The 24,510-nt window shown below is 40.3% G+C and overlaps 1 protein-coding gene across 10 annotated transcripts in view; it reads left to right on the top strand.

Annotated features, from left to right (window-relative positions):
* Positions 1–24,510, top strand: part of SGIP1 (SH3GL interacting endocytic adaptor 1) — a 138,568-nt gene that overhangs the window by 3,434 nt on the left and 110,624 nt on the right. For 5 of the 10 annotated variants that reach the window (XM_083621133.1, XM_083621111.1, XM_083621110.1 and 2 more), the window contains 4 exons: positions 749–779; positions 3,776–3,844; positions 5,602–5,715; positions 18,286–18,330. In XM_083621133.1, coding sequence (XP_083477259.1) covers positions 18,321–18,330 — 10 coding nt within the window. In that variant the 5' untranslated portion in view covers positions 749–779; positions 3,776–3,844; positions 5,602–5,715; positions 18,286–18,320. Of the gene's footprint in view, positions 1–748; positions 780–3,775; positions 3,845–5,601; positions 5,716–5,817; positions 5,835–18,285; positions 18,331–24,510 lie in introns of those variants that run through there. The other 5 variants (XM_083621124.1, XM_083621123.1, XM_083621118.1 and 2 more) reach the window with 2 other exon arrangements.

Here is a 24,510-nt window from a genome sequence, read left to right as displayed (position 1 = left end):
TTATTTATTTACTTTTTTTAAAAAAAAATCTGCCCTTCAGCAAAATGACCAGCCATCTGTAGATGAAAAAATCACACTTAAAATAGATAGTCTGCAGTTTTAAGCACACTAACTAGGAATTAAGCCCTGTCGAGTCCAGGGGGATTTACCTTTGAGTAAAGATGCATAAGATTGCACTTGAAATTAGAGCTGCAGTGCATATGTTCAAACATTGCATCTTCTACCATGGTTCTAATCAAATCAGCCAGTTTTAGGAGATGTTCAACTGTATTTTGAAATATGGTGCATGGAAAAAGCCACAAAGAAGGACATTGGCTTCCCCCTAAATTAAAACAAATCCTTTAAAATAAACAGTATTTGCATCTTTCATGTAACTATTGTAGCAAAAAAAGCTATAATTATGATATGTACTGTCAAAAGCAAAAATAAATAACCAAAACAAAATCTAGATTTGTATTTTGCATCAGATGAAATATTAGTTCAGGCTGACATATGTATTTACATGCAGCAGCAAGCCTAACCATTAGATGTCAGTAGTGTGCACAGTACAAGACTGATATTTAGCTGCCAAATCACCAGCTCAGATAGTCACCATGATAAACACTTCATTTCCAGTTCCAAGAGGCAGTCATTAACCCTTTAATGATGTAAAATGTTCAAGGGCATGGGGTTTTTGAGCTCTTAAACTTTCAGCAGTAGGTTACTGTAATGTTAAGGGAATCTGGTCTTTTTGTTTTATATGTTCCAGTTCACCAGAGTCTGGAGTAGTTCCAGTCCAGGTAAGGTTACCCCTTTCTACATGACAAACTACTTCTGAAAGTCCTCTCCATTTCAAAAGGGCTGTGTTGCATTTTGAATGGGAAGCTGGTTCAAGAGACATGGCCTAAAAAGCCCTCCAGCTACATGGAGCATGTTGTACAATTATTTGGATTCTAGCCAGTGTCTGTATCAATTCAAGGAGAGAGATAAAGGAATTTACTACACTGTAAATTCACTCTTCTGTCTAGAGTGTAGCCTTTATATCTGAAATAGCACCACCTCTTGGTCCTCTAAATCAGGAGAGGTTATGAAAGCTCTGGATCGGTGTTTGAATGCAGTGGTGGCCAGTAAACTAAGTCCTGGGAAGAAAGGAGGCTCTTTGCGTCATTCCCATGTTTGGGAAATTAGCAAGTTGCCAACTACAGTCATACCTCGGGTTACAGCTGCTTCAGGTTGCGTTTTTTTGGGTTGCGGACCGCCAAAACTCGGAAGTACTGGAATGGGTTACTTCCGGATTTCGGTGGTTGTGCATGCGCAGAAGCGCCGAATCACAACCCGTGCATGCACAGACATGGGTTGCAAATGATGCAGGTTGTGAACGTGCATCCCGCACGGATCACGTTCGCAACCCGAGCGTCCACTGTATGGCTATTCCTAGATAGGGATAGCCTGATCACTGTAGTCCATGTGTTGGTAACCTCGAGGCTGGATTACTGTAATGTGCTCTACGTGGGGCTGCCCTTGCTCTGGTTTGGAAACTCCTGCTGGTGGGGACATCTGGTCAATAACATGTGATGCCAAGGTTAAAACAGCTGCATTGGCTGACCATCTACAGACGTGCCAGGTTCAAGGTTCTTGCATTAATTTACAAACTCCTGAACAACTTAGGTCCAGGGTACCTCAGGGATCGCCTGAACCCTTATATTCCAACTAGATCACTGAGGTCATCTACTGGAGTGTCACTGGCCATTCTATGAGTTGGTGAGGGTCATTTGACAACCACTTTAGTATCTTTGGCCCAGTCCTTATGGAATACTCTGTGAATAGAGATTCGGCAGGTAGCTTCAGTGTCAACTTTTAAATGCCTGCTGAAACCTTTTCTATTACACCAGGCCTGAGCAGGCAATTAAAAATACATCTTTCCTCAATGGTTAATTGATGTCTGTTTTTAACCTTTTTATATGCTTTTAATTGCATGCTTTATGTTCCATTGGGGTAATCTGTTTTGATATTTTTTATGATATAGTGGCATATAAATACTTTTATAAATGAATAAATAAAAGGCAAAGTCAATCTGCTAACTTTATATAGGGTAAGGGTTTTCTACTTTCCCAGACTAGAACTGAAAGTGGTGGAAAACTCTTGCCCTGCTTGCTCAGCCTTAATTAACATGAGTATATAACTGAAGGGCAACTGTCAGTTAGTTCAAATTTCATGGTGGAAACTACTGTGCCTTTAACATTTGATAGAGCTTGTGTGCATTTAATGGTTGCATTGCCAACATAAATTAAGCAGGGAAAGCTTTCCATAACCAGAAGATCCATTGATGGGAAAAGCTATTACCTGCTGTATTTTTGCTTGTCATAATCAGATTTTTAAAATAATAATAATGCAGGATCACTGCCAGGAAAACACTATAATGCATGAGCAGGAAAACACCAGTTTTAATATTTGCATTAAAATAGTATATCTGAATGCTGTGGATCTTAGTCTCACTTGTGCTTGAACTGGGTAGCTGTCTTCTCTAAACTAAATGGAAATGATAAACTAATCTATTGAGTATAGCTATGCAAAGGTTGTGGACTGTGTGTAATAAGCTACTTCAATTCCTTGTGTAGTCCTGACACTAACATACCTTCCTCTCACCAGCCAAGTAGCTCTGAATAGATTTTGGAGTGTCCCCGTTTGGTTAAATCAATATTACTAGATTAAGCATTTTAAAGAGAGCAACCACATTTTATGTTTACTACATATTCAGAGTTCTGTTGTGTGTGTTTTTTTAGCTAACCATCTGTGTTTCTGTCAGTCAATGGCTGAGAAAAATTGGATGGGGTCCCAGTCCTTCTGGGTCATAGTCTTTTGCACTGGCATAGTTTCCTAGACCACATGGGGAACCTGATGCCCTTCAGATGTTACTGGATTTCAGCTCCCATCAGCCATATCCAAAATGGCTGATGGCCAAGGATGATGGGTGTTGTAGTCCAACATCCGAAGGACATCAGGTTGGGGAAAGCTGCATTAAAATGTGCCTTATAATGTATAGCACAGTAGTTTAAATGTCATAGTGAATGAATGAAGACATGTTTTCAGTGCCTCTTTTGAGGGTATTTTGCATTTTTGTAAGCAAATTTAGATGAGACAGGGCAATTCATAAAGGTTTCAGATACATTATTTGAAGGAAGTGTTGTTTTTAAGCATGCCAAGCAACGCCTAACTATTAAAAGAAAATCTAAATACAGTTTCCAATGTGTCCTTAAGAGTATTTGCTGACTTATTTAATACAGCAAAATATGAGTGTGCCTAAGAAGACCTGCTGCAGGCAAGAAGAGAGCTCATATGCCTTTAATTTGTGCAACCAGGGAATCCCACCAGGTGCAGCTGGTTATTAAATAGAGTGGTAAGGCAGAGAAAAGCTGCACCTTCAGCCACACAACTGTTCAAAGATTCAGGGAGCCGTGTCCTTGTGTCTAGTGGTATGCCTGAATTTTAAAGGAGTTCCTTCAAACAGTGTAAAGAAACCATCATTACAGATAGTGCCTGCCCTTCGTAAAAACAGCCATGTCCCATCTCAATTGGTGTGCTTTAGTTGAATGATCTTTGATAATGTGAAATACATTTCAGAAGGTTTTGTGATGGCGCTATCTATATTAGTCATCCTGCTACTTTTTTTTGGTACATATCAGTTAATTAAATCTGCATGCCTGAGAATCACAGATAGTGATACTGTATTTAGTGGAAAGAAACTAGTTCTCATGACTTCAATTGCATTCGCTGATTCCTGTCCTTGTTTATTCAGGAGTAAATGGATTACAGTGGAATGGACTTGCTCCCAAAGAAGTACCAAGGATTGCAGCCTGATATTCAGGTAAGCTTTATTAGTAGGGCTTGTTTATAAGAAAATTTGGTGACAGTAGCATTGGAAGTATTTATGCAACTTTGGCGAAATATGTAGGGAATGATTTGTGTGTAAGTTCTTTCAGTATATAGAGATGTGAAATTCCCTTACATTGAAGCTAGGCTTACAAATATCCCTGGTTTGAGCTTCAAACCAGCCCAAGCAGCTGGCCTCTAACTTACTATTATCCTTGTAATTAGACGTAATTTTTTATTATTATTATTATTATTATTATTATTATTATTATTATTATTATTATTTTATTTATTTACTGATACAGTGCAAAAGTTGGGAAGCGCAGAAAATATTGGTGAGCTTTGGTTTCTTACATGGAAAAATCGAGGCGCTATGTACTAAGGAGGTGATACTGCCTCTCTTATCAGACTGTAGCAGACTGTTCTGTCAAAAAAGATCGGCCTCTTGACAGTTGCCCATTTTAAAAAGCTCTGGATAAGGGGAAATATTAGCTGTCAGGTGAGTCCTAAGGATTCTTGGAGAGTGCTGCTAGACAGTAATTCCTGCATGTGACTGGGAGAGACGATGCTTCCCCACCTGTGTGTTTAACTATATTAAGATGGCTTTGCAGACTGGATAAGCTATGCAAGGCAGGATAGTGGAAAATGACGTAACAGAGGGACAGAGATGTTATCCTCTGTGTTTTGTTTTTTTTAAAAAAAAGTGAAGCTCTGTAGCTTTGAGTGGGGTTTTATTTCCTGTTTTGCCTTTGTTCTATCTCCATGGAATTATGTGTCTTTTCCCTGAGTTAAATAAAATGTTTGTAGAAGTGCTTCCTTCCATGGTGGAGGAAAAGGCTGAATGGACATTGTATGTCACTTTAGTATGTCCAAAGATGGGAAGCCTTTCTGTAGAGCTGAAATGGCTGTGGAAAGGAGTAACTTTGGTAAATCTATCCATGGCTGACTTATGAAAAGCAAAGCAAAAGGGCTTGAATTTTGGGTTTTGTTTTGCCAGCCATATAGTTAGACCACTAGGGGTACCCTAAATGATGTAATGAAACACTTACCTCCTAAATTTATTTAAAGTAAATCAATTGTTTTAAGTATAAACTTGTTTTACAGGAATTGAGCAGGGGTTGCTGGTTAAAGTATGTAAAATAAAACAGTTATTGCTAAAGCCTGCTTCTTACTGAAATGGTAAACCTATGTTTGGCTGCCCACACAGCTCCGATGTATGTGAGGAGTGTGTCACATCCGAAAGTTCCTAAATAATGAAAGCTAAGTATTTGGGAGAAGAGTTATAACTTTACTACTCTCCCTGACATGCTAGATTTCTGTGTGAAGGAGTTTTGTACTATATGGCTTTTGTACAGAGAGGAACTTTCGGTTCCACCTGCAATTTATAGTGGCACAGTTCAGGCATGTTTTCTATCTCTCCCAGAACTAGAGACCATAAGAGACCATCTTAACAAATGCCATGGCTTTCATTGTTTATGGTTTTTTATTGGTTTATGGGGTTATATTTCTGTAAAAGTGGAAATACTGTATTGAGCTGTGTGTTTAAAAAGGAGACCCGGGAAGTAAAATGCTGCCTTTGAATCCCTGTGTATGACCTGAACTGCTCTCTGTACCCAAAGGCGTAGGTTAATTGTCTCTACTTACACGGCAGGGAGGGGGGTATTAAGTGAGGCAAGTTGTGCTGTAGCTGATTAAATTTCTCCTGTACACTGTACACCACTCTTACAAAACCTATAAATTTTGTATTGACAGACTGACTGTGAATTTATCTGTAGATCTCTAGTTTCTGGGCAACAAATGAAGAGGCAGCCAAAAGTTTCCTAGTTATTTATAGATGCACCAAACTCAAAGCGAGTCACCAGCTAGGTACAAATTGGATTGAGATCCTGTACTTCTGGTTATGTAGGGTTTTTTGGCAGGATTCTTATGAATAGGAATGAAAATATCCACCTTCTGAAATTTCCCCTTCTACAACACTATTCAAGGTACCAGAATCATGTCCTTCTATTATCTGCTATTACCTTTTGCTCAGCTGAGTTTTGGGTAGGAGTCTCATGTAAAAGACTGGGTTTAAAGTTTCATAGTGTAGCAAATGACTTCGGAATGTGTTCTTAAATAAATACTCTCTTTTCCTTACCAGATTATAAAGAGTGGCATGTACAGTGCCTAAAAGAATAAAGCTCTCTATTGCACAGGAGTAAACTTTGCATAAGGGATGCATAAGGGATGAGGGTGGCGCTGTGGTCTAAACCACACAGCCTAGGGGTTGCTGATCAAAAGGTCGGCTGTTCGAATCCCCGTGACTGGGTGAGCTCCCGTTGCTCGGTCCCAGCTGCTGCCAACCTAGCAGTTTGAAAGCATGTCAAAGTGCAAGTAGATAAATAGGTACCGCTCCGGCCGGGAAGGTAAACGGGGTTTCTGTGCGCCGCTCTGGTTCGCCAGAAGCGGCTTATTCATGCTGGCCACATGACCCGGAAGCTGTCTGTGGACAAACACCAGCTCCCTCGGCCAATAAAGTGAGATGAGCACCGCAACCCCAGAGTCATCCGCGACTGGACTTAACAGTCAGGTATCCCTTTATCTTTACCTTTAAACTTTGCATGTTTAGATCAGACTGGCTAGACTCAGCAATGAGATTATCACTGAAGGAGGAAGAAGGGAGGATGACAGCACAAGTGGTAATAAGATTATGTAATTACACAGTCCACTAATAACTGCCGAAAGAGCAGCCTGGGTTTTTAAAGGTTTTTTTTTCCAGTTTGCAGCATCTATTCTTTGTAACCTTTCACAATATTTTCAGTAGAAAAAGAATCTCTTGCATTCAGGCTGCAATCTTATTCTCTTACGTGTGAGTAAGACTCATTGCAGTCAATGGGACTACTTCTGAGAATCTACTGAACAGGAAGCAATAAAACAGGGGTTGCCAATCTTTTTCGGATCAATGGACACCTTGAATTTTCAGAGTGCTGTAGGTACCAGCAACAACATGGTTGTTAAGGGGGCAGGACATAGCACAAGATCAGACAGTACAGTTATGGTGAAGATAAGTTCCACTGAATTCAAAAGAACCAACTCCTAGGTTAGTACATATAGGACTGCAGCCTAAGGATCACATAGAGGCCAAGGCAGATGGATCAAACCTAGAGCACACAATTCACTCAGAAGTGTCCCTGCACAAGGCCCACTGAAATGAATAAGAGCTGGGCTAAGCCATATTTCCTACTCATTCTGCTTAGGCTTCTAAAAATAATTTCCTGGTGGATTGTGCCACTGGATTTTCCATGTAGGGAGCCAAAAATATATTGCACAACCCTAATTTGGTAGCAGATTTTGGCTGCAATTTAGATCCAAAGTGTCTTACTGTGATTGAGTCAAAATATTGTAGAAAACCTCAGATGAGCTGCAGGGGAGTTTGTTTTTTTAAAAAAACCCCAAAATATAGAGAGCCTTGTGATCGTATATCCCTACCCCACACATGCACTCCACTTTATAAAATCAGGAGTGGTTTTAGCCTTCAATCAGTTCTGTAGGTGTTAATGCTCAGAGTGTGAGTTGGTACATTTTTTTTCACTTCACAATTGATTTTAAAGCAGGTTGCCTCTTCAGAAGAAAAATATGGCATGTAACTTAATTTAGAATCTAATATCCATGTGGTCTGTGTGGAAGTCAATTAGTCTGCACTAATTGCTATACAGGGATGAACTACAGGCGTTGTCAACTGGTATCTGTCAGATTTGATTTTCGTAGGCTCTTAAAAGAAAGCCCAGCATCCAACTTCTATGTTCATATATGAGAGCAATTAAAATGTACACACAGTGAAATATGAACTCTGTTTCAGACCCAGAATGCTTGAAAAGGTCAAACCCATCACATACAAACACAAGTTAAATGGGCTTGCTCAGATAACTAGATTGAAGTTTTATTACCTTTCTTGTGTTCTATTGAAACACGTTTTAAATGGGCTGTACATATTTTATTGCAAAGAAAAATGATGTGTTTCGTTCTTTGACTAATCAACTGCTGTTGAGCTGTCAGGTCTGAATATTCATATATGCTGATAGTTTTATAAAGTACAATAGTAAAGTTATTAGTAATATTTCTATCACCTTTAGAGACTTGCTATTGCCCTTTCTGCCATTCATTTAGCTGACACAAGCCTGGGACTGAAAGTCTCACCCATCTTCACCACCACCCTTGTCTGGGATCAGCTGAAAGTATGGAGTTCAAGGATGAGAGGAAACTGATTAGTACATAACTCCTCTCTTATCTCAGCACAACATGTGGAGCAGTGTTGTCCACTTGGTAAATGCTCCAGCACTGAACCCTTTATTGTGGCAAATTCCATTTGTAAACTACTTTGCAAACAAGGATGCAGCCTCAAAGTCAACCAAGACAAGATATTCAGCTCTCTGTGTTTATTTTTAAAAAGTGAAATACAGTCATGGGGGAGAAGTAGATTTGGTTGGAGCAGCTGTGTGTAAGAGGGCCTAATCCTTTCCTCCTGGGCCATTTTTCTGATCACACTCCCCAGCCACTTTCCTGTCCATGGTGTGGGAGTTATGGGGAAGCAAGGGCTAAGGCTGAGGAAGTGATTTGCCCAAGGCCAGCCAATGAGATCTGCACTGTCCTCGCCGGAGTTCTCAGTGGCGCTCTGCATGTACTAATACAGCTTTCTATTATTTGCTCTTTTGAGATGGCAGGAGACAGTTGTTTACAGTGGAAGAAAGGTTGACATTTGCTATGGATCAGTTAAGTGGCCATAAAGCCATGCAGGCCAATATGTGAAACAAAAATGTGTGGCTACCGTGCATTCTTTCGATTTATGCTTTGTTATTTACTGTCACGGTATTCCATCTAGGGATGAAGCTGGCGGATTTAAGCTTTATTTAGCAAATCCCTTGCCATCAGAACCTAAAGCTCCTTGCGTTCGGCAAGCACTGTCCAGAAGGCACCTTGTCTAGCAAGGCATATGGGGCATGCTACTTGGAGCTAATAGCTAGGAACCAAGGAATACAGCTGCTCCAGCAGGACCTTGTCTCGTGTAATAAAGCATGACTTCACTTTTGGCTATGACTAATTCATCTTATTTTTAATGTTTCTGCATGGAAACTGAGGCTGTTCTTAATTTCTGAATGTAGGTTGCAAAAACAAAACCTTCCTTAAAGGTTCAGATTAAAATCCAAGGGATTTCACTAAGCTGCCTCTTCACATGTCAGGACTGTTTAAATTGCTGTGAAAATCCTGATTTGTTCATGACAGTTGATAGCCGTAAGAATTGCCGTTGCTCAGTGGTTGAGCACATCCAAGATTTTTGTCCTGCTTTTCTCTAGATAGAGTAGTAATCGGTGTGTTTCACCAAAGTCCAAAAAGGGAACAACAGATAAAAATGGGAGTTGAAATATTCTAAAGTAAATGAAGCAGTATGTAAAAGCAGCAGTTCTCACTAAAAGCCATTTATGGAGCACAATACCGTGGAAATCCATGCAAGAATAGTTTTCACTGCCCGTTTGAAAGTGAGCAGTGTTAGTGGGGTCACCAGTTACATATTGCCAAAAAAAAAAAAAAGGAGATGCATTACTGAAAGGTAACACAGATCTGCATAAAAATTCCATGTGCTAATATATATTTATGTATAATATGCTATAGATACACATTTAGAAATGATTACTATAATTTAAATAGAAATACAATAAACAGAAATACAATTCCTTTTTTGTTTATTTATGTTGTGAGTAGATTCATAACATGCCCATCATTGCAGTGTATCTCAACATGGGGTACAACACATGACTGTGACCAGGTGAACTGTTTGCCTGCTATCTATGTGCTGTTTCAACTCACATAATAAGTGCCAAATACTTTTCAGCCATCCCAACATGGCACCAGAAATGCACACACACTTACTAATTTTTATGAAACGGTTTAATCAATGGAACAGTGCCCATATGTTTTTCAGACATTATTGGAAGATAAAGAGAGCATGCTATGGGGCGGGGAAACCTTTCTTTAAAAGTCGCTGTCTGAAGACAGTAATGGTGCAAAACTGAAATGGGCTACTATGAGACCTTGGATCTTCTCTGACTAATGGTCAAACTAGACAAGACACTTCACACAGGAAACAATTGTGTGAATGGTGTCTAGAGATAGGTATGAGGTAGAATGCAGATAAGGATTTTGGAATGAGATGGGTCTAAGGGTGTGATCAGCTTTGCTCCTGGTCTATTCCTCATACAGATCTACACCTCCCACACCAACTCTTTACCTTTTAAGAGCTATTCATGCAATGTCTGAGCAATGTCTTGCCACATTTGTCCTTAGAGAATCTTGGAGAAACTCTCTGGCTACCTGGAGCTTCTATTAGGCATTTAAAAAAAATGTTTCTGATTTATTTCTATGACATGTTACCAGCAAGTCATTGAAGCAAGTCCCAGTCAATTCCAAGTCTTTATGTCCAGTCCAGTGGTAACAATATTGTATGTGTAGGACTGTCTGTCTCCCTGTGTGTCTCCAAAGCAAGACTAAATTAGCTGGTACCAAGACCCTAGCCTACTGTGAGTTTAGGCAAGGGTGTTCTTTTGGCTTTAAATCTCTGGGAAGTGTAATCTAACTCTGGTCTCCAATTTTCAAAATTAAAGCATAAGAGAGTTTCTAGCCCACCCTTTATAATATGATTCCAGGGTGGGTTCAAGTAGAATAAAGCAATGCAGCCCAATGTTATAGAAGCCGGCACAAATACAGAATCTTTTTGAGAAACGGTCAGGGAGTCATGATCTCAGCTCCTCATTTACAGTGGGAATGGTGGAATTTCCAACCCCCTCCCCTGAAAAACCCTGGACAAACAGACAAATTTCACCTGGTGCCAAAAGAAGAACAGTACTGGCACTAGCTGTGCCCCTAGGACAGCCCACACCAAGCTGGTACCGTACCCTTCAGAAGTTGTGGGTAACAACTATCACCAGCCCCAGCCAACTTGGTGAAAGCTCCCTTAGAGGGAGGGCATTCTGCAGGCTGTTCATTTGACAAATGAGCAAGTGATCCAGATAAAGCAGGAGCCAAAGGCTGCAAAAGTTGGCATGAGTGGCCTCCTTCATTTGTAAGAAGGGATACCCTGCAGCTCTGCTGGAGAGAGGTGGCTATCAATTCTGCTTAGAAGTCAGTCCATTATGATGCTTTCTTTTCCCTTCGTTGGAGACAGGAAATCCAAAAGTGGGATACCGCTGATGAGAACTTTGTTTTAAAATTCTAATACCGTTCTGTGAGGTGGCTTATTTTGCTTAAAATGGCAGATAATTATCTCAGGAATTGCTGAGGCTGTTAAGGTAAGCTGAGGACCCACTGAGATTCATTTTGAGATTCATTTGAGGCTGTTGATGGCCCCTTCCAAACTCTGGGTAGTGCGTCTTAATAAACTACTGCTCTCTCTTTTTAAAGCTAAAGTTGGTATAATAAAACACCACAGTGTTCATGGGCATTGCTATAACTTTCAGAAATGATAGCTTCTAACTAATGTTCTTTGTTCTTGCTATGCTAAAGAGAATTTATTGCACTATTACCCAGCAAGGGAGACAAGTTGGTGGGTTTTATATATTGCAAGGAATATAAATTTTTCTAGATGACACAGTGGAATTTTATTTATTTACAGATTATTAGGTTATACTTGATCCATTGAAAACAATATAGTAATGTAATCCTATTGATTTCAGTATGTCTACTCTGAGTATGACTTAATTGGTTTTCACCTACTGTGTGTATTTCAGAAGTGCATTATATTGTTTGAAAATATTAATGTTGATGTGTAACCTACCCACCCCAATACTTGTTGCTTTTTCCTTATCTCCCTCTGTATCTGCGTAGAATATTCTTCCATTGCTTACTAATTTTCAGGAACCTTCCAATATCTTTCCTATTATTTAATAGAAAAGGCCTCAGCCCTTCATGCAGAATTTTGTGAGGCTTACCTGTAGTTGCCATTATATGACAAATTTAACGGCTTTTATAAGTGGAAATGGATTTTGGACATATATGAAAGCATCCAGGATTTTGAAGAATTCTTGTTCAGCCCATTTTTGTCTCTCAGAATATAGTTAGGTGTGTAAGGAAAGAAGAAATACAATTAATCAGCACATTGCACTAGAATTTTGTTTGTATTGTTTAATACCAACTCCCTTCTCTTGCGGGGGCCCAATTAGTGCCAGTGCCTTCCCTTAAGGGTTTAGGTGTAATCCTTGATGCCTCCCTTTCCATGGAGGCCCAGGTTACAGCAACAGCCAAGGCGACATTTTCCCACCTTCGCCGCATTAAGCAGTTGGTCCCTTATCTTTCCCACCCCGATCTGGCCACAGTGATCCATGCAATGGTCACCTCCAGGCTTGACTACTGTAATTCGCTCTATGCGGGGCTGCCCTTGAAGGTGTCCCAGAAACTCCAGCTGGTGCAGAATGCTGCAGCGAGGCTCCTCACAGGGTCCCTGCCATGGGAGCATATTCACCCAGTGCTTTACCAGTTGCACTGGCTCCCGGTGGAGTATCGGGTCAAGGTGCTGGTTTTGACCTTTAAAGCCCTTTGTGGCTTAGGGCCCTCGTATTTACGGGACCGCCTCTCCTGGTATGCTCTGCAGAGGACCTTAAGGTCCATGAATAATCACAGTTTAGAGGTCCCGGGCCCTAAGGAAGTCAGATTATCCTCCACCAGGGTCAGGGCCTCCGCAGTGATGGCTCCAACCTGGTGGAATGCTCTGTCCCATGAGACCAGGGCCCTGCAGGATTTAACTTCCTTCCGCAGGGCCTGTAAGACAGAGCTATTCCGCCTGCCTTTCAATTTGAACTTAGCCTGATCTTTTATTCCTCTTCCTTGCCTCCCCCTCCCCCTTTTATGAAGATTACCCGTCTGGGATCCCACAGCTAATTCTACCCTGGTCTCCTCACTGGCCCAAATAGGATTAATTTAGCCAGCTATCCCTGGTGATCATCTAATGTTTATTGGATGGATTTCCCCCTAAATTGATTTTTGAATTCTGAATTTATTGTTATTCACGTTTTATACTGTATTTTATGCTGTTTTTTTGTTGCATCAATTAAGTGTTTTAAATTTGTTGTTAGCCACCCTGAGCCTGGTTTTCTGAACCAGGAAGGGCGGGGTATAAATAATTTTATTATTATTATTATTATTATTATTATTATTATTATTATTATTGGGCAATGGAATGTAGATTGCAGGACATTATAGTGTGGTAGTATTGTGCCTGGGTTGCTCATTCCTTCATATTTAATTGTTTTATAAATATTGTTCCTCAAATATCCCTACATAATTTAGTAGATATATTATGTTCTAAGAAAGTTAGAACAAAGTTTCATTACACCTGCTGAAGAAATAATGTAAATTTGTAAAGCAACTATTACAAAGTCAACTTAAATTAAAACATAAGGAGACAAATGGTTGTGACTCCTCTAAAATTTTCTCCATCCACCCACAACTGCTATTACTTTTTAAAAAAATTAAAAATCTCCTGACATTGGGCTGTATCCAGTTTTTTCAGAGTAGACCCATTAAATTTAGTTGTCTTGAATAACGTTGCAATCAACAAAATAGTGAGTAGCAACACATTCATGGTAACATCTAGCTTGACCATAAATTACAATTACTCAATTTACCCATTGCTGTCTTTTTTATTTATATATTTTATTTGCTTGTTATGTTTTATGTTGCTATGGCCATTGGCTAATGCGAATAAAGTTTATCTTATCTTACAATTACTCAAGTGTGCCCCCCATAGGGTGCAGTATAAGCAAAGCACATTGTTCACATGGAAAATTTCCAGTGTTTTCCTTTTATAAGTCAAGGAGCAGCAGTGAAGTTTGGCAGTGCATAGGACAGTACCATTCACAGTTTCTCAGAGCTACTTTGCTTTTGCTGTCTGTCTAGACTTCATCATGTGTGTCTCTTACCCCACACTAAAGTGCTTTCTTGTTCAATAATTCATTTGAATGAAGAGCCTTAAGTTAACCTCCCCACCCCCCACCCGATTTCTATAACAGGCTATCTTGGGAGCCTTTAGTAAATCAAAGGGCTGAAGTAAAATGGGTGTGTAATTACAGTGGTACCTCAAGTTACAAACTCCTCAGGTTACAAACGCTTCAGGTTACAAACTCCGCTAACCTGGAAGAGTTACCTCGAGTTGAGAACTTTGCCCCAGGATGAGAACGGAAATTGTTCCAGCGGCGCAGTGGCAGCAAGAGGCCCCATTGGCGAAAGCACGCCTCTAGTTAAGAACAGTTTCAGGTTAAGAACGGACCTCCAGAACAAATTAAGTTCGTAACTAGAGGTACCACTGTATAATTATGCACTAAAAATGTTAACACATATGATGCCATGCTACAGCTGGTACACATGTGGTCTTTATTCTGTGACCGATTCTGAAACAGTGTCTGTCAAGATGACCGGTTGTGTGTGTATGCAATAGTTCTCTGCACTTGTATGCACACCTTGCATAGAAGCCAGCTCCTAGGGGCTGTGGGGGCTTCAGCCCCCACAATAAAATATTTGAGGTGGTCAGGCCCCCACAAAGTTCATGGACATTCCCATTCAAATGGTGTGTGCACTGTGTCATGTGACTGATGATGTGGGATGGGGCTTACCTAGGCCCCCCACAATATTTTATTCAGATTGGCACCACTGACATCTTGTATTCCTTCCAGGCCTGTGCAGAGGAGGATGGGAACTGGGTACACTTGCTCCGAATTTGGAGAGCTAAGGTGGTCAGGGCCCCCGCCAGGGATCGGCTGCTTTTTTGTTGGAGTTTATTTCTTTATTCTAACAAGACTCCTGCCCTGGGCTTCAGACAAGCTCTGCACCAGCATGATTCCTTCTCAACTCAACTGAGAAGCATTGAAGAGATGGCCATATGTAGTTGTTGAGGCCCAGTACTGCTCAGTGTAAACAGTTTGCATTGGAATGGCCCAGTCTTCCAGCTGTTTTGTGGGGTATGAGAAACTGGCTGTGCAGGGGTGGGCTGTCACCACAACATCATCTGCTTTTTAGTCCCGGTCACGTCTCAACTTGGAAAGAAATAGTATCTCTTTATGCACTTTGAAGTTAGAGTTTTTGTCTTGTTTTCAAGAGAAAGCCGTTATGTCTTTTTAAAGTGTCTTTGATATTCTGTAACAAACCACAATATTAAGAAACATCCACATTCATGCCAATGGTTGGTTCACACAACCTCTAAACTGGAATTTGTATATATAGGGTGATATTAAATTCTAGTTCTACTCAGAATAGACCCATTGATGATTTTCGGAGGGTGGAAACATGAGAACAGGCCTCTTCTGCGGTGACTCCCTGCTCTTCCCCAGGGAGACTTGCCTGGCACCTTTGTTGCATATCTTTAGGCACCAGGCAAAAACATTTCTCTTCTCCCAGGCCTTTGTTTAATTGTTTAAACCCAGTCTATGGCCTTCTAAACTATTGGGAGGGGTATTGTTTTTGTTATTATGGTATTTTTCTGTTTTTATATTATAAACCACCCTGTGATCTTCGCATGATGGGCAGTATATAAATTAAATAAATCAATAAATGATAAAATTACTTAGTTTCATTAATTTCAGTGGGTCTATTCTGATTGGGTTATAGTTGAATACAACTACAGGAGGTACTCTGTACATGTACGATGTAAAATTGGATCCATGGTGCACATGAGCATCAGACACCATCACTCTTTCCAATGGGAAAGCTCTAACTGCAGGCGAAAGCATATATGTACAATGGGCTTGTGTAGCACATTGCATTGTCTGTTCATAGGCATACATTCAGGCTCATGGTGCTGTTGCATATATGAAATTTCCAAATTACAGATTATCTGAGAATTAATTTCTAGTTAGGATTAAAACAGCAACTATGAAGGAGATTGTCATCTGGGCAGCCATACACACTGCCCAGGCTTGTGTCCCGGGCAGGTCACTTCGCTGCTGCTAACGCAGTGGCTTGACTTCACCCCCAGAGGTGCACTCCATTGTCTCTTGAGACAGACGGATGCCAACAAGTCTCAAAGCAGCAGAATGTATGTACTGATTGGAAAAGAGCAAAGAAACAATAAGAGCAGTTGGCAGTCCTGCGGGCTCCATTATTATGACTCAACCTTCATACCAAGATCATGTGAATTTCCAGTTGGTCAGTCAAGACTGTGCAAACTCCTTCCTCTCTAATCCCCCAAAGCCATTATTTCACTGACCAGGACTGTGCACTAGTGCTGCTGCATCTAAGTTGTATTTCTGCAAAGACGACAAATTTTGAGCTGAGGTGTCTAAAAGACTGGGAGTGGTGGGTCCATTGGGCAATATTCCATTATAGTCTCCATGTCATATGGCTTCAAGGGCATATTCCTATATCAAGGTTCAAACCAAGGCTAGTGTTCTAGAAAGTTTGCCAAGAACATTGAATTATTAGATTTAGAGGACTTTGTCCTTACTTGAAAATCTTAATGCAAAAATCATACTAAGAAATCAAATCATGCCCCTTGTAAGTCAGCTGTTAACCATGTGTACCTGTTTGAACTCTTATAGCTACCTCTTATACCATAAATGAGGCGGAGGAGAACTTTGGCCCTCCAGATGTTGATGGACTGCAATTCCTATCAGCCCCAGCCAACATCACCAATTGTCAGACATGATGGGAGTTGTAGTTCAGCAGCATCTATAGAGCCAAAGGTTCCTCACAGATGGATAAATCTGTTACTTAAGAATTCTCCAGCCTGTATAGCACAGGTCACTGGAAAATCCTGCAGCAGGGATTTGAGAGAGCAGATCCTTTGAGAAAACACAGCATGTTTAAATGGAAAAAATGTTAACTTCACCAAGTTCCCTTAATCCTGGTACTATGTGAAAGAGTAAATAATTATTTTTCCAGAACTTTAAAGAATACCTTAAGACCGTTGCAGAGACAGATAACTCTTATCTAAGTCTCGTTTAGCAGTCACGGAGACAAATTTTATTTGCTTCCACTGTGAGCATTGGCTGTGACAAAAATGCTCTCTTCCTTTACCCACTTCACATATTTAACTCAGTAGTAAATATGTTTAGCAATACAAACGGCTACAGAAGAACTACTAGGATATGATTAAATACGCCTGCTATGGAAGGAGAAGACAGACGAATTACAGGGGGTAGTCAGCAACACTCTAGGTTTTCTTACCCCATCATTTAGCCTTGTATATACAGTTTGTTACTGCACTGCAAGGTAACAAGTGAGAGATGCCAGTGTTAACTCTGCTGGTTCATGTCTGTTTTACCGTTGTGTTTCCTGAAAAGCTGCAGCCTGGTCCCACAGCTTTTTATTTCTTCTCTCCTGACGTTCTTGCGCATTTCCGAGCCTGCTGGTTTTGAAAGTCCCTCGTGTCTGTATCCCTTTTGTTTCCTCTGGTTTTCTAATGGCAGTTCCCTGCCCCTTGATGCGGATGCTCTCCAAGCGAAATTAATTCCAGTGCACTATTGGAAGGTGGTCTGGGTGAAATTCCTTCTGCATCCTCCTCCTGAGGATAATTGTTTATGATGTGACGTCAGGCCAATTGATTTTTCTCTTGAATGGTTGGTGGGGGGCAGGGAAGGAGGGACTGGCAGGGAGGAGAGGGGAATGGGGGGGGGGGGGAGGAATCAGCCGACACAAATGTGAAGCCAGGCTTAGTTTCTCTGTGTTATGAGATCTATAGAAGCTGACATCCTGGATACATGGGCATTATCAGAAGGCAGCTGTGCAGTTCCATTTATACAGTACCATGCCAGCAGAATTTATTTTTAATTTGTTTTTTTTAAAAAAAATAAAAAATATAATTAAAGCAATTTTGCCCCAGCCCTGTTTACATGCAGATTTCACAGCAAACCTCTCTGCTAATCTGACAGTGCTTGATAATTAATCTTGTTCACCCAGATGCTGCCACAAGATTATAGAGGGGGGAAGTACATCACAAGGCACAGAAGCTGAGGGCGTGTGTGTGTGTGTGTTTGTGTGTGTGTGTGTGTTGTGAAACCGAGGGGGAGAAAGGGGGGAAAATAGGTTCCTGTGTTCTCCAGGGGTATTGTGTCAGGAGATGCAAGCAAGCTACCATGTGACGAGATAGAAAGCTAGAGGGATTGGCTGAGATACTAGCAGGCGTGTGAGCTAAGCCAGCTCCCTCCACCCCTCCCTTTCTCCCTCCTCTCTCTCTCTCTCTCTCTCTCTCTCTCTCTCTCTCTCTCTCTCTCTCTCAGCATCCTTCTGTGAGCCTGTAGGTGATACAGCTACAGCAGCATCCATGGCCTATCTTTTGCCTTAGCACACTCTCATTCTGTTTTTTCCTCCGCATTTTATTTTCTTCTGGCTGCTGCACCAATCATGTATCTAAGACACTGGTTTTAAGGGCTTACATTAAGCATCTGATAACTGGAATCGTAATTTCCTGTATTTTTTCAGGCTCTGTGGAAACTGAGGAATGCAATTCTGCCACCATGATGGAAGGTAGGTTCTGCTCTGATTATGCCTTAACATTTTTAGTGCTGTGTGCCACAGCAGTGCTTGGAGGGCAAAACTGTTGATGCCTTAGATGGGTATCATCTATAGAACATTCTGGGTGCAGGATTAAAAATATTAAAAGCCGAACTTCCGTGGTAGAAATAACTGACTTGCCAGATACCATCTCTAGTGATCAAATTCTCGGTTCTGTTGATGCAGTTGTGGTTGTGGACATTTTTTTATTCATGCAGATCTCAGGGTGGAAGAAAATCCAGCAGTTAGTGACACATTGAAATATTCTGTGCAAATAAAGAGAAGGGGAGAAACATTTGCATAGCAAATATGGAAGATGGGATTATTTTATTTTATTGCATTAAGAATGGTGCGTTGAATACTCTGTAGAAAAATCACTGACACTTTTTTGTGCATGTTTGGGGGGGTGGGGGGAGAAAAGGGTTGCATAAAACATTTTCAGGTTAGATTCACTTAATCTTTTATTGGAGAAGGAATCTATTTTGTTCTGTAGTTATTACTTCTTTAGACATACACCTGAAATAATTAGAAGGATGTAGATATATTCAAACATAAGAAAAGAAGGATACTTTTGGGTTTTCCAATCAGTGTAGTATATGTGTTTGGAGGCCATAACATAGCAATCCTCCAGCCCTTTAATTTGCAGCAGTTGTGGCCATAGAATGTTAGCCTCTTTTAGCTTAGAGCTTTGCTATAGGGAAATGTATGTGACTTTATGTAAAACAACATGGCCCACTAAGTACCATAGGGCTCTTGCTGGTATAGTGAAACATGTACATATAAGCATGTATGGTTGAAATATGGATCATAATTCAGTTTGACAGGTCTCTTGCAAGAGAGCTTTATCTTTCTGAGGTGGAAATATTGCAAACCTCTAGAATACTATTTTTTGCTTCACCAATTCTGAGCTCTTGAGGGAAAGGGATCCACCCTGGGATGTTGAACTAAGATAAAATTCTTAATTGTTCTACGGTTTCTGAGATGATGACAAAATTAGTAATGAGGTTAAAGGCATTCATAGCTGGTATACTGAGACTGCATTTTTTGTGGCTTTCATACCACAACATGCTGCAGAGATACTAGCTTTTGTAAAAATGATCCATACAGTTTTGCGTCCAATACAAATATAATAGTCCGAAGAACTAGGCAGCTCAAAGGGGAAAACTGCATTTATCCTGCATATTCAGTAAAGATTGATGATTTCACAGCTAAACGTTTATTTGCCTGCCATTTCCCCTACCATCACTGTAAGGTGTCTAACTATGGATGTCATCCCATATCACAGCCTTTTCTTGACTATGACAAATTTCATAAAGCCTTTTCTGTAGCAAGAAATGCAGTCTATATAGCTGAAGAACCAGTATAAATTTAAATTGCGGTTTGTGGCCTATGTGTTTCTTTAAAAATAATAATTACTGTACCTAAATTGCAATATGAATGAATACAGTCAAATAGAAACCAAACTCAGTTTTTAGTCTGTTGAGATTTTTAACAATTTAAGCATGCTGTTTGAAGATCATATCACAGTAAGACACAGCTTTGATTCCCTGCCTCCCTCTTTCCTGCTATATATTGCACTGTCACGTGTTGAGTTCAGTGCATATTATTAAGCTTTATGAAAGTTCTGTTTAATTTAAATATGAATTAAACAAACACACGTACAGTGAGTTTATTGCCTGTAATATCATAAATTTGTAGGTACCCATGAGACACATTGCAGGCATTTCTTGGAGATGACAAAATAATACCATTTTAGGTTTTTTGCAATGAGAGGAAGCTACACATAGAGAGAGATAGCATACTTGTTGGAGTGGCCTAAGTCAACTAGTTACTAGCCTTTTTAATTAGCATAATGCTTTCAGGAGCCATAAACAACTGAGAACTGAAAGGTAAAATCATTCTTATTAGCATAATTATGAAATTCCTGAATTTTCAAATGCTGTTAAGCTGGTATTTGGACTGGAGAATAGTGAACTCCAGTCGAAGCAAATCAAAACAATTTAAATCTTTCCCAAAGTTTCTTTTTCAGATAAGCATCCAAATTGTGTGAACAGACATGAGGGTCTCTTTTTAATGTTTGTTATATTTGAAAGAATGAAAAAAATACCATTTGTTATTTAATCTGTTCCACAAATTGTGTTTAAAATGTGCAAGACAATGTGTGCTGTTTCAAAGTCTTTCCTCTCTCTCTCTCTCTCTCTCTCTCTCTCTCTCTCTCACACACACACACACACACACACACACACACACACACATATATATATATATATATATATGAGAACATACACGTGGAACCAATGGTATTGAGACCAAGAAATTAACCTGCTCATTCTTTAACCTCTTTCACAGAGGAATATATTGGATCATAACGGGGGGCCGGGGTCAAAGAAGAGAAAGATGCTGATGGAACCAACTTAATTATGACTTACAGCACAATCCTGTGCATATTGACTTAAAAAGTTGGTTCCCTTTAGTTCAATATGCATAGGATTGCTGTGGAACTCCCTTCCCTGGGAGTGTATATACATTGGCGTTTGGTCTCCAGCCTCCTAGAAAGCTTCAAGCCTTCTCTACTCCCATACTTCTCTCTTCTGCTTAGATATATTTCCCTGAAGGCCTGTTTACCATAGGATTTTGATGATTTTTTAAAAAATCTAATGTTTTGTGGTGGTTATGTTCTGGGGCTTGTATCCTAACTAGGTTTCTCTAAATGGAAGGGCTCCTTCCATGTTGGATTAGGATCTGGGAGACCAGGTAAAATTGGAAGGAAGAAAGGTAAAACGGAAGGGAAGGCCGGGTCTGTGGAGCATGGCCAACAGTTGTTGAGCTGAGATGTAATATATTGGTTGAAATAAATAACTAATTGAAATAAATAACTAATTGGCTGCAAGGCATGAGGCCTCCTCTTTCCACCCATGTGCCAAAAATTAAAGACAAAATAATTGTCTTACTGTGTTTTATATGCATATTGTATTTCAAACAACTTTGACCAGATCTGAAAATTATCACATTAAAAACAGATTGTTGATCCATCTTGTGCCCAAACATGAGCTGGATTTCTATTCTGCTGTTCTAACGTCAGCAGATCTGTTTTATAATCACACCAGCAAACAGTAATTCTTATTCCCAAGAGCAGTTGTATATGGTACCTCTTTTGAGCTGGCTTGGGTAAACTGTACTGTTGGAAAATCATTTGGGCTAATGCACATTCCCAATACTGGATTTGTTTGGGCTTTGGGGAATATGCAGTATGAATGAAGAAAGAGGAAATGTATGACTATGCTAAAGGCCTAAGAAAGCTCAGCAAAAGTTGGAAATTCCATTATCATAAAAACTGATATTTGCAGACATTTTAAAACAAAACTGATTCAAGCTGAAGCTGCATGCAGATACTATATAGACAGATGCTGTTTGCTTTATTGTGTATAGATTGTGCAGTCTGGGCCTACATGCATTGATCACTAAGCAGATGCATTCCCATGTAAACAGTGTCCAGTGTGTGGACTGCAGGTGCATGTGTGGGGTGTTGGAATAGCCAGCCCAATCCTAAATTTGCCGTGTATTTAATATTCTTTATTTAAATATTTCCACTGCCCTTCAGCAGAACTTATAGGGCAAACTGATACAATTCAAATAAAGCATAAACAACAAACTTTTTTTTAAAAAAACCCCATTAATATTGTTAAAAGACTGGGGAAATGAAAACATTGTTGCCTGGCACCTGGTGATAAGAGAGGTGTAGTCTAAATAACTGGAAACTTTAATTTTATGGAAGCTGAATATAAATGGACACCCACACTCATTAAGGATCCCCTCCCAAATAATTAGAGGTTCAAACAGAATTTTTGTCTCAGTCTGTACTTGTTTTGTAGAATAAATCTACTTTCGAGTTAACTCCTTTTTACTTATTTTGACAATTAAAATTTTTCAAGATGGCAAAAATCTTATGTTTCCGTCAAGCCTAAAATGACTACTGTATCTTAAGGTAAAGGTAAAGGTACCCCTGCCCGTACGGGCCAGTCTTGACAGACTCTAGGGTTGTGCGCTCATCTCACTCTAGAGGCTGGGAGCCAGCGCTGTCCGCAGACACTTCCAGGTCACGTGGCCAGCGTGACGAAGCTGCTCTGGCGACCGGCACCAGAGCAGCAAACGGAAACGCCGTTTACCTTCCCGCTATAAAGCGGTACCTATTTATCTACTTGCACTTAAGGGGGCTTTCGAACTGCTAGGTGGGCAGGAGCTGGGACCGAACGACGGGAGCTCACCCTGCCGCGGGGATTCGAACCGTCGACCATGCGATCGGCAAGTCCTAGGCGCTGAGGTTTTACCCACAGCGCCACCCGCGTCTACTGTATCTTAGGCAACTGTAATGCATCAGTAACAATTGTTTGTCCTTCAGGCAAGATAGCATTGTGCAAATGTAAAGCTTGGAGCACTGCAGCTTGACAGCATGCATTCCAAATAGGAAGCATACTTTCTTGTGCTATATTCTGTGCTACATACAAATGGCGGAACTATTGTACCACCTTTTCTAATTTATCTGCTTTTAATTGAGTGCTAAATCTTGGTAAAAAATGAAATATTGGCAGATATCCCCCTTTTTAGTGTTTTTCTTGGATTCTTGACGATGAAAGTTGATAGATATTGTTTGCACTTAGCATTTACAGCACTTTTAAACATGTTCATTACATTACAGTCATTCTCCAATTTCTCTTCACAACAATCCTGTGGGCTAGGCCACATGTATTCCCTGCGGCTGATTAGGAACTAAAACTGTATAACTGCAATTTGCATAAGGCCAGGCACTAAGTCCATGGCTGAGTGGGATTCAAGGTCTCCCATGGCACCCAAACGTAGAACATAAAAAGAGCCCTGCTAAATGAGACCAAAGGCCCATCTAGTTCTGCTTCCTCTTCTCACTGGACAACCACATGTCTTTGGGAAGATGGCCAGGAGGGTTTGAATGCAACAACAAACTTCCCACTTGTGCTTTCCAGCTACTGGTATTCAGTAGCATACAGCCTCCAAAACATGAGATATCATACAGTCATCATGAATGATCTTTTTGCAGTCCATGGGACTCTCAAGAGTCTCCTCCAGCACCATAATTCAAAAGCATCAATTCTTTGGCGATCAGCCTTCTTTACGGTCCAGCTCTCACTTCCATACATCACTCCTGGGAAAACCATAGCTTTAACTATATTAATAGCAGTATTTTTTCCTATAATTTGTCTTACCAGAAAACAGGCAATGGGGTATTCATTGCAAAGCATCTTTATACAACATATTATAGAGCCAGGCAATACTATTTCCCCTTCCTCACCTTTCAGCGCAGGATGTTGAGATATGCAAGAACTAGAAATACTGTTCTAGGGCCACCTGCAGCATCGTTGACTCTTGTGCACTCAACAATCGGTGCCTTGCATAGTGTTCCTCTTTTGTTTTGACCTATCCAGGTGAGTCAATCTCTCATAGATGCTTCCAAAATCTACACAAGCAAACACAGCATAATGAGTGACCAATCAGCACCTAGCTGCCCTAACTTTGTGTTTTGAATATGCAGGACTTAAAAAAACAATCCCACAGGAAGTGAAAAGGTGAGGAACAACCTTCCATTTCATTTCAGTAGTCAAAGACTTTTGGACTTACCGTAGTTTGAATTATATTGCTTTTCAATAGCATTTAGCAAGACTATCCACCTCTGTGATGGCTTATTCTAAGCTGTATTTATTGTTTGCTCAGAGCTAGTCTTTTAGTCTGTGGGGAAAACCTATGTGTCTTGTCCAGCTGTATATGGCACATAGCCAAACTTACGGTATGTTCAGTCATATACATGTAGAGGGGGAAATAGACTTCCAGACGTCAATCAGTTTGAGCTAATGTGCTTCTTGTATAATTTTTAGAAGTGTTTTAATTTTTATGAATCCCTGTTTACTATTGTGTACTTGGAACTAAAATTTTGATATTATCACCCACCCACCCTCCAAGCATGTGTGCGCTAAATTATTTTCTATTTAATATACCTTGCCTCATAACCTCTTGTTTCTTATTTGGGTGTTCAGTACTAATACGCTGCATTCTGGTGCTCCCCTGTTTAGAACTTCCCCGCAAAGTGTGAATCCCTGGAATGGCAGGGCAATGGGAGTGGGTTTC

Source organism: Podarcis filfolensis (genome assembly GCF_964270895.1).
Source record: "Podarcis filfolensis genome assembly, chromosome: 6".
NCBI classification, from domain to species: Eukaryota; Metazoa; Chordata; class Lepidosauria; order Squamata; family Lacertidae; genus Podarcis; species Podarcis filfolensis.
The sequence above is the reverse complement of the archived record's forward strand: the minus strand, read 5'-3'. Positions and strand labels throughout refer to the sequence as shown.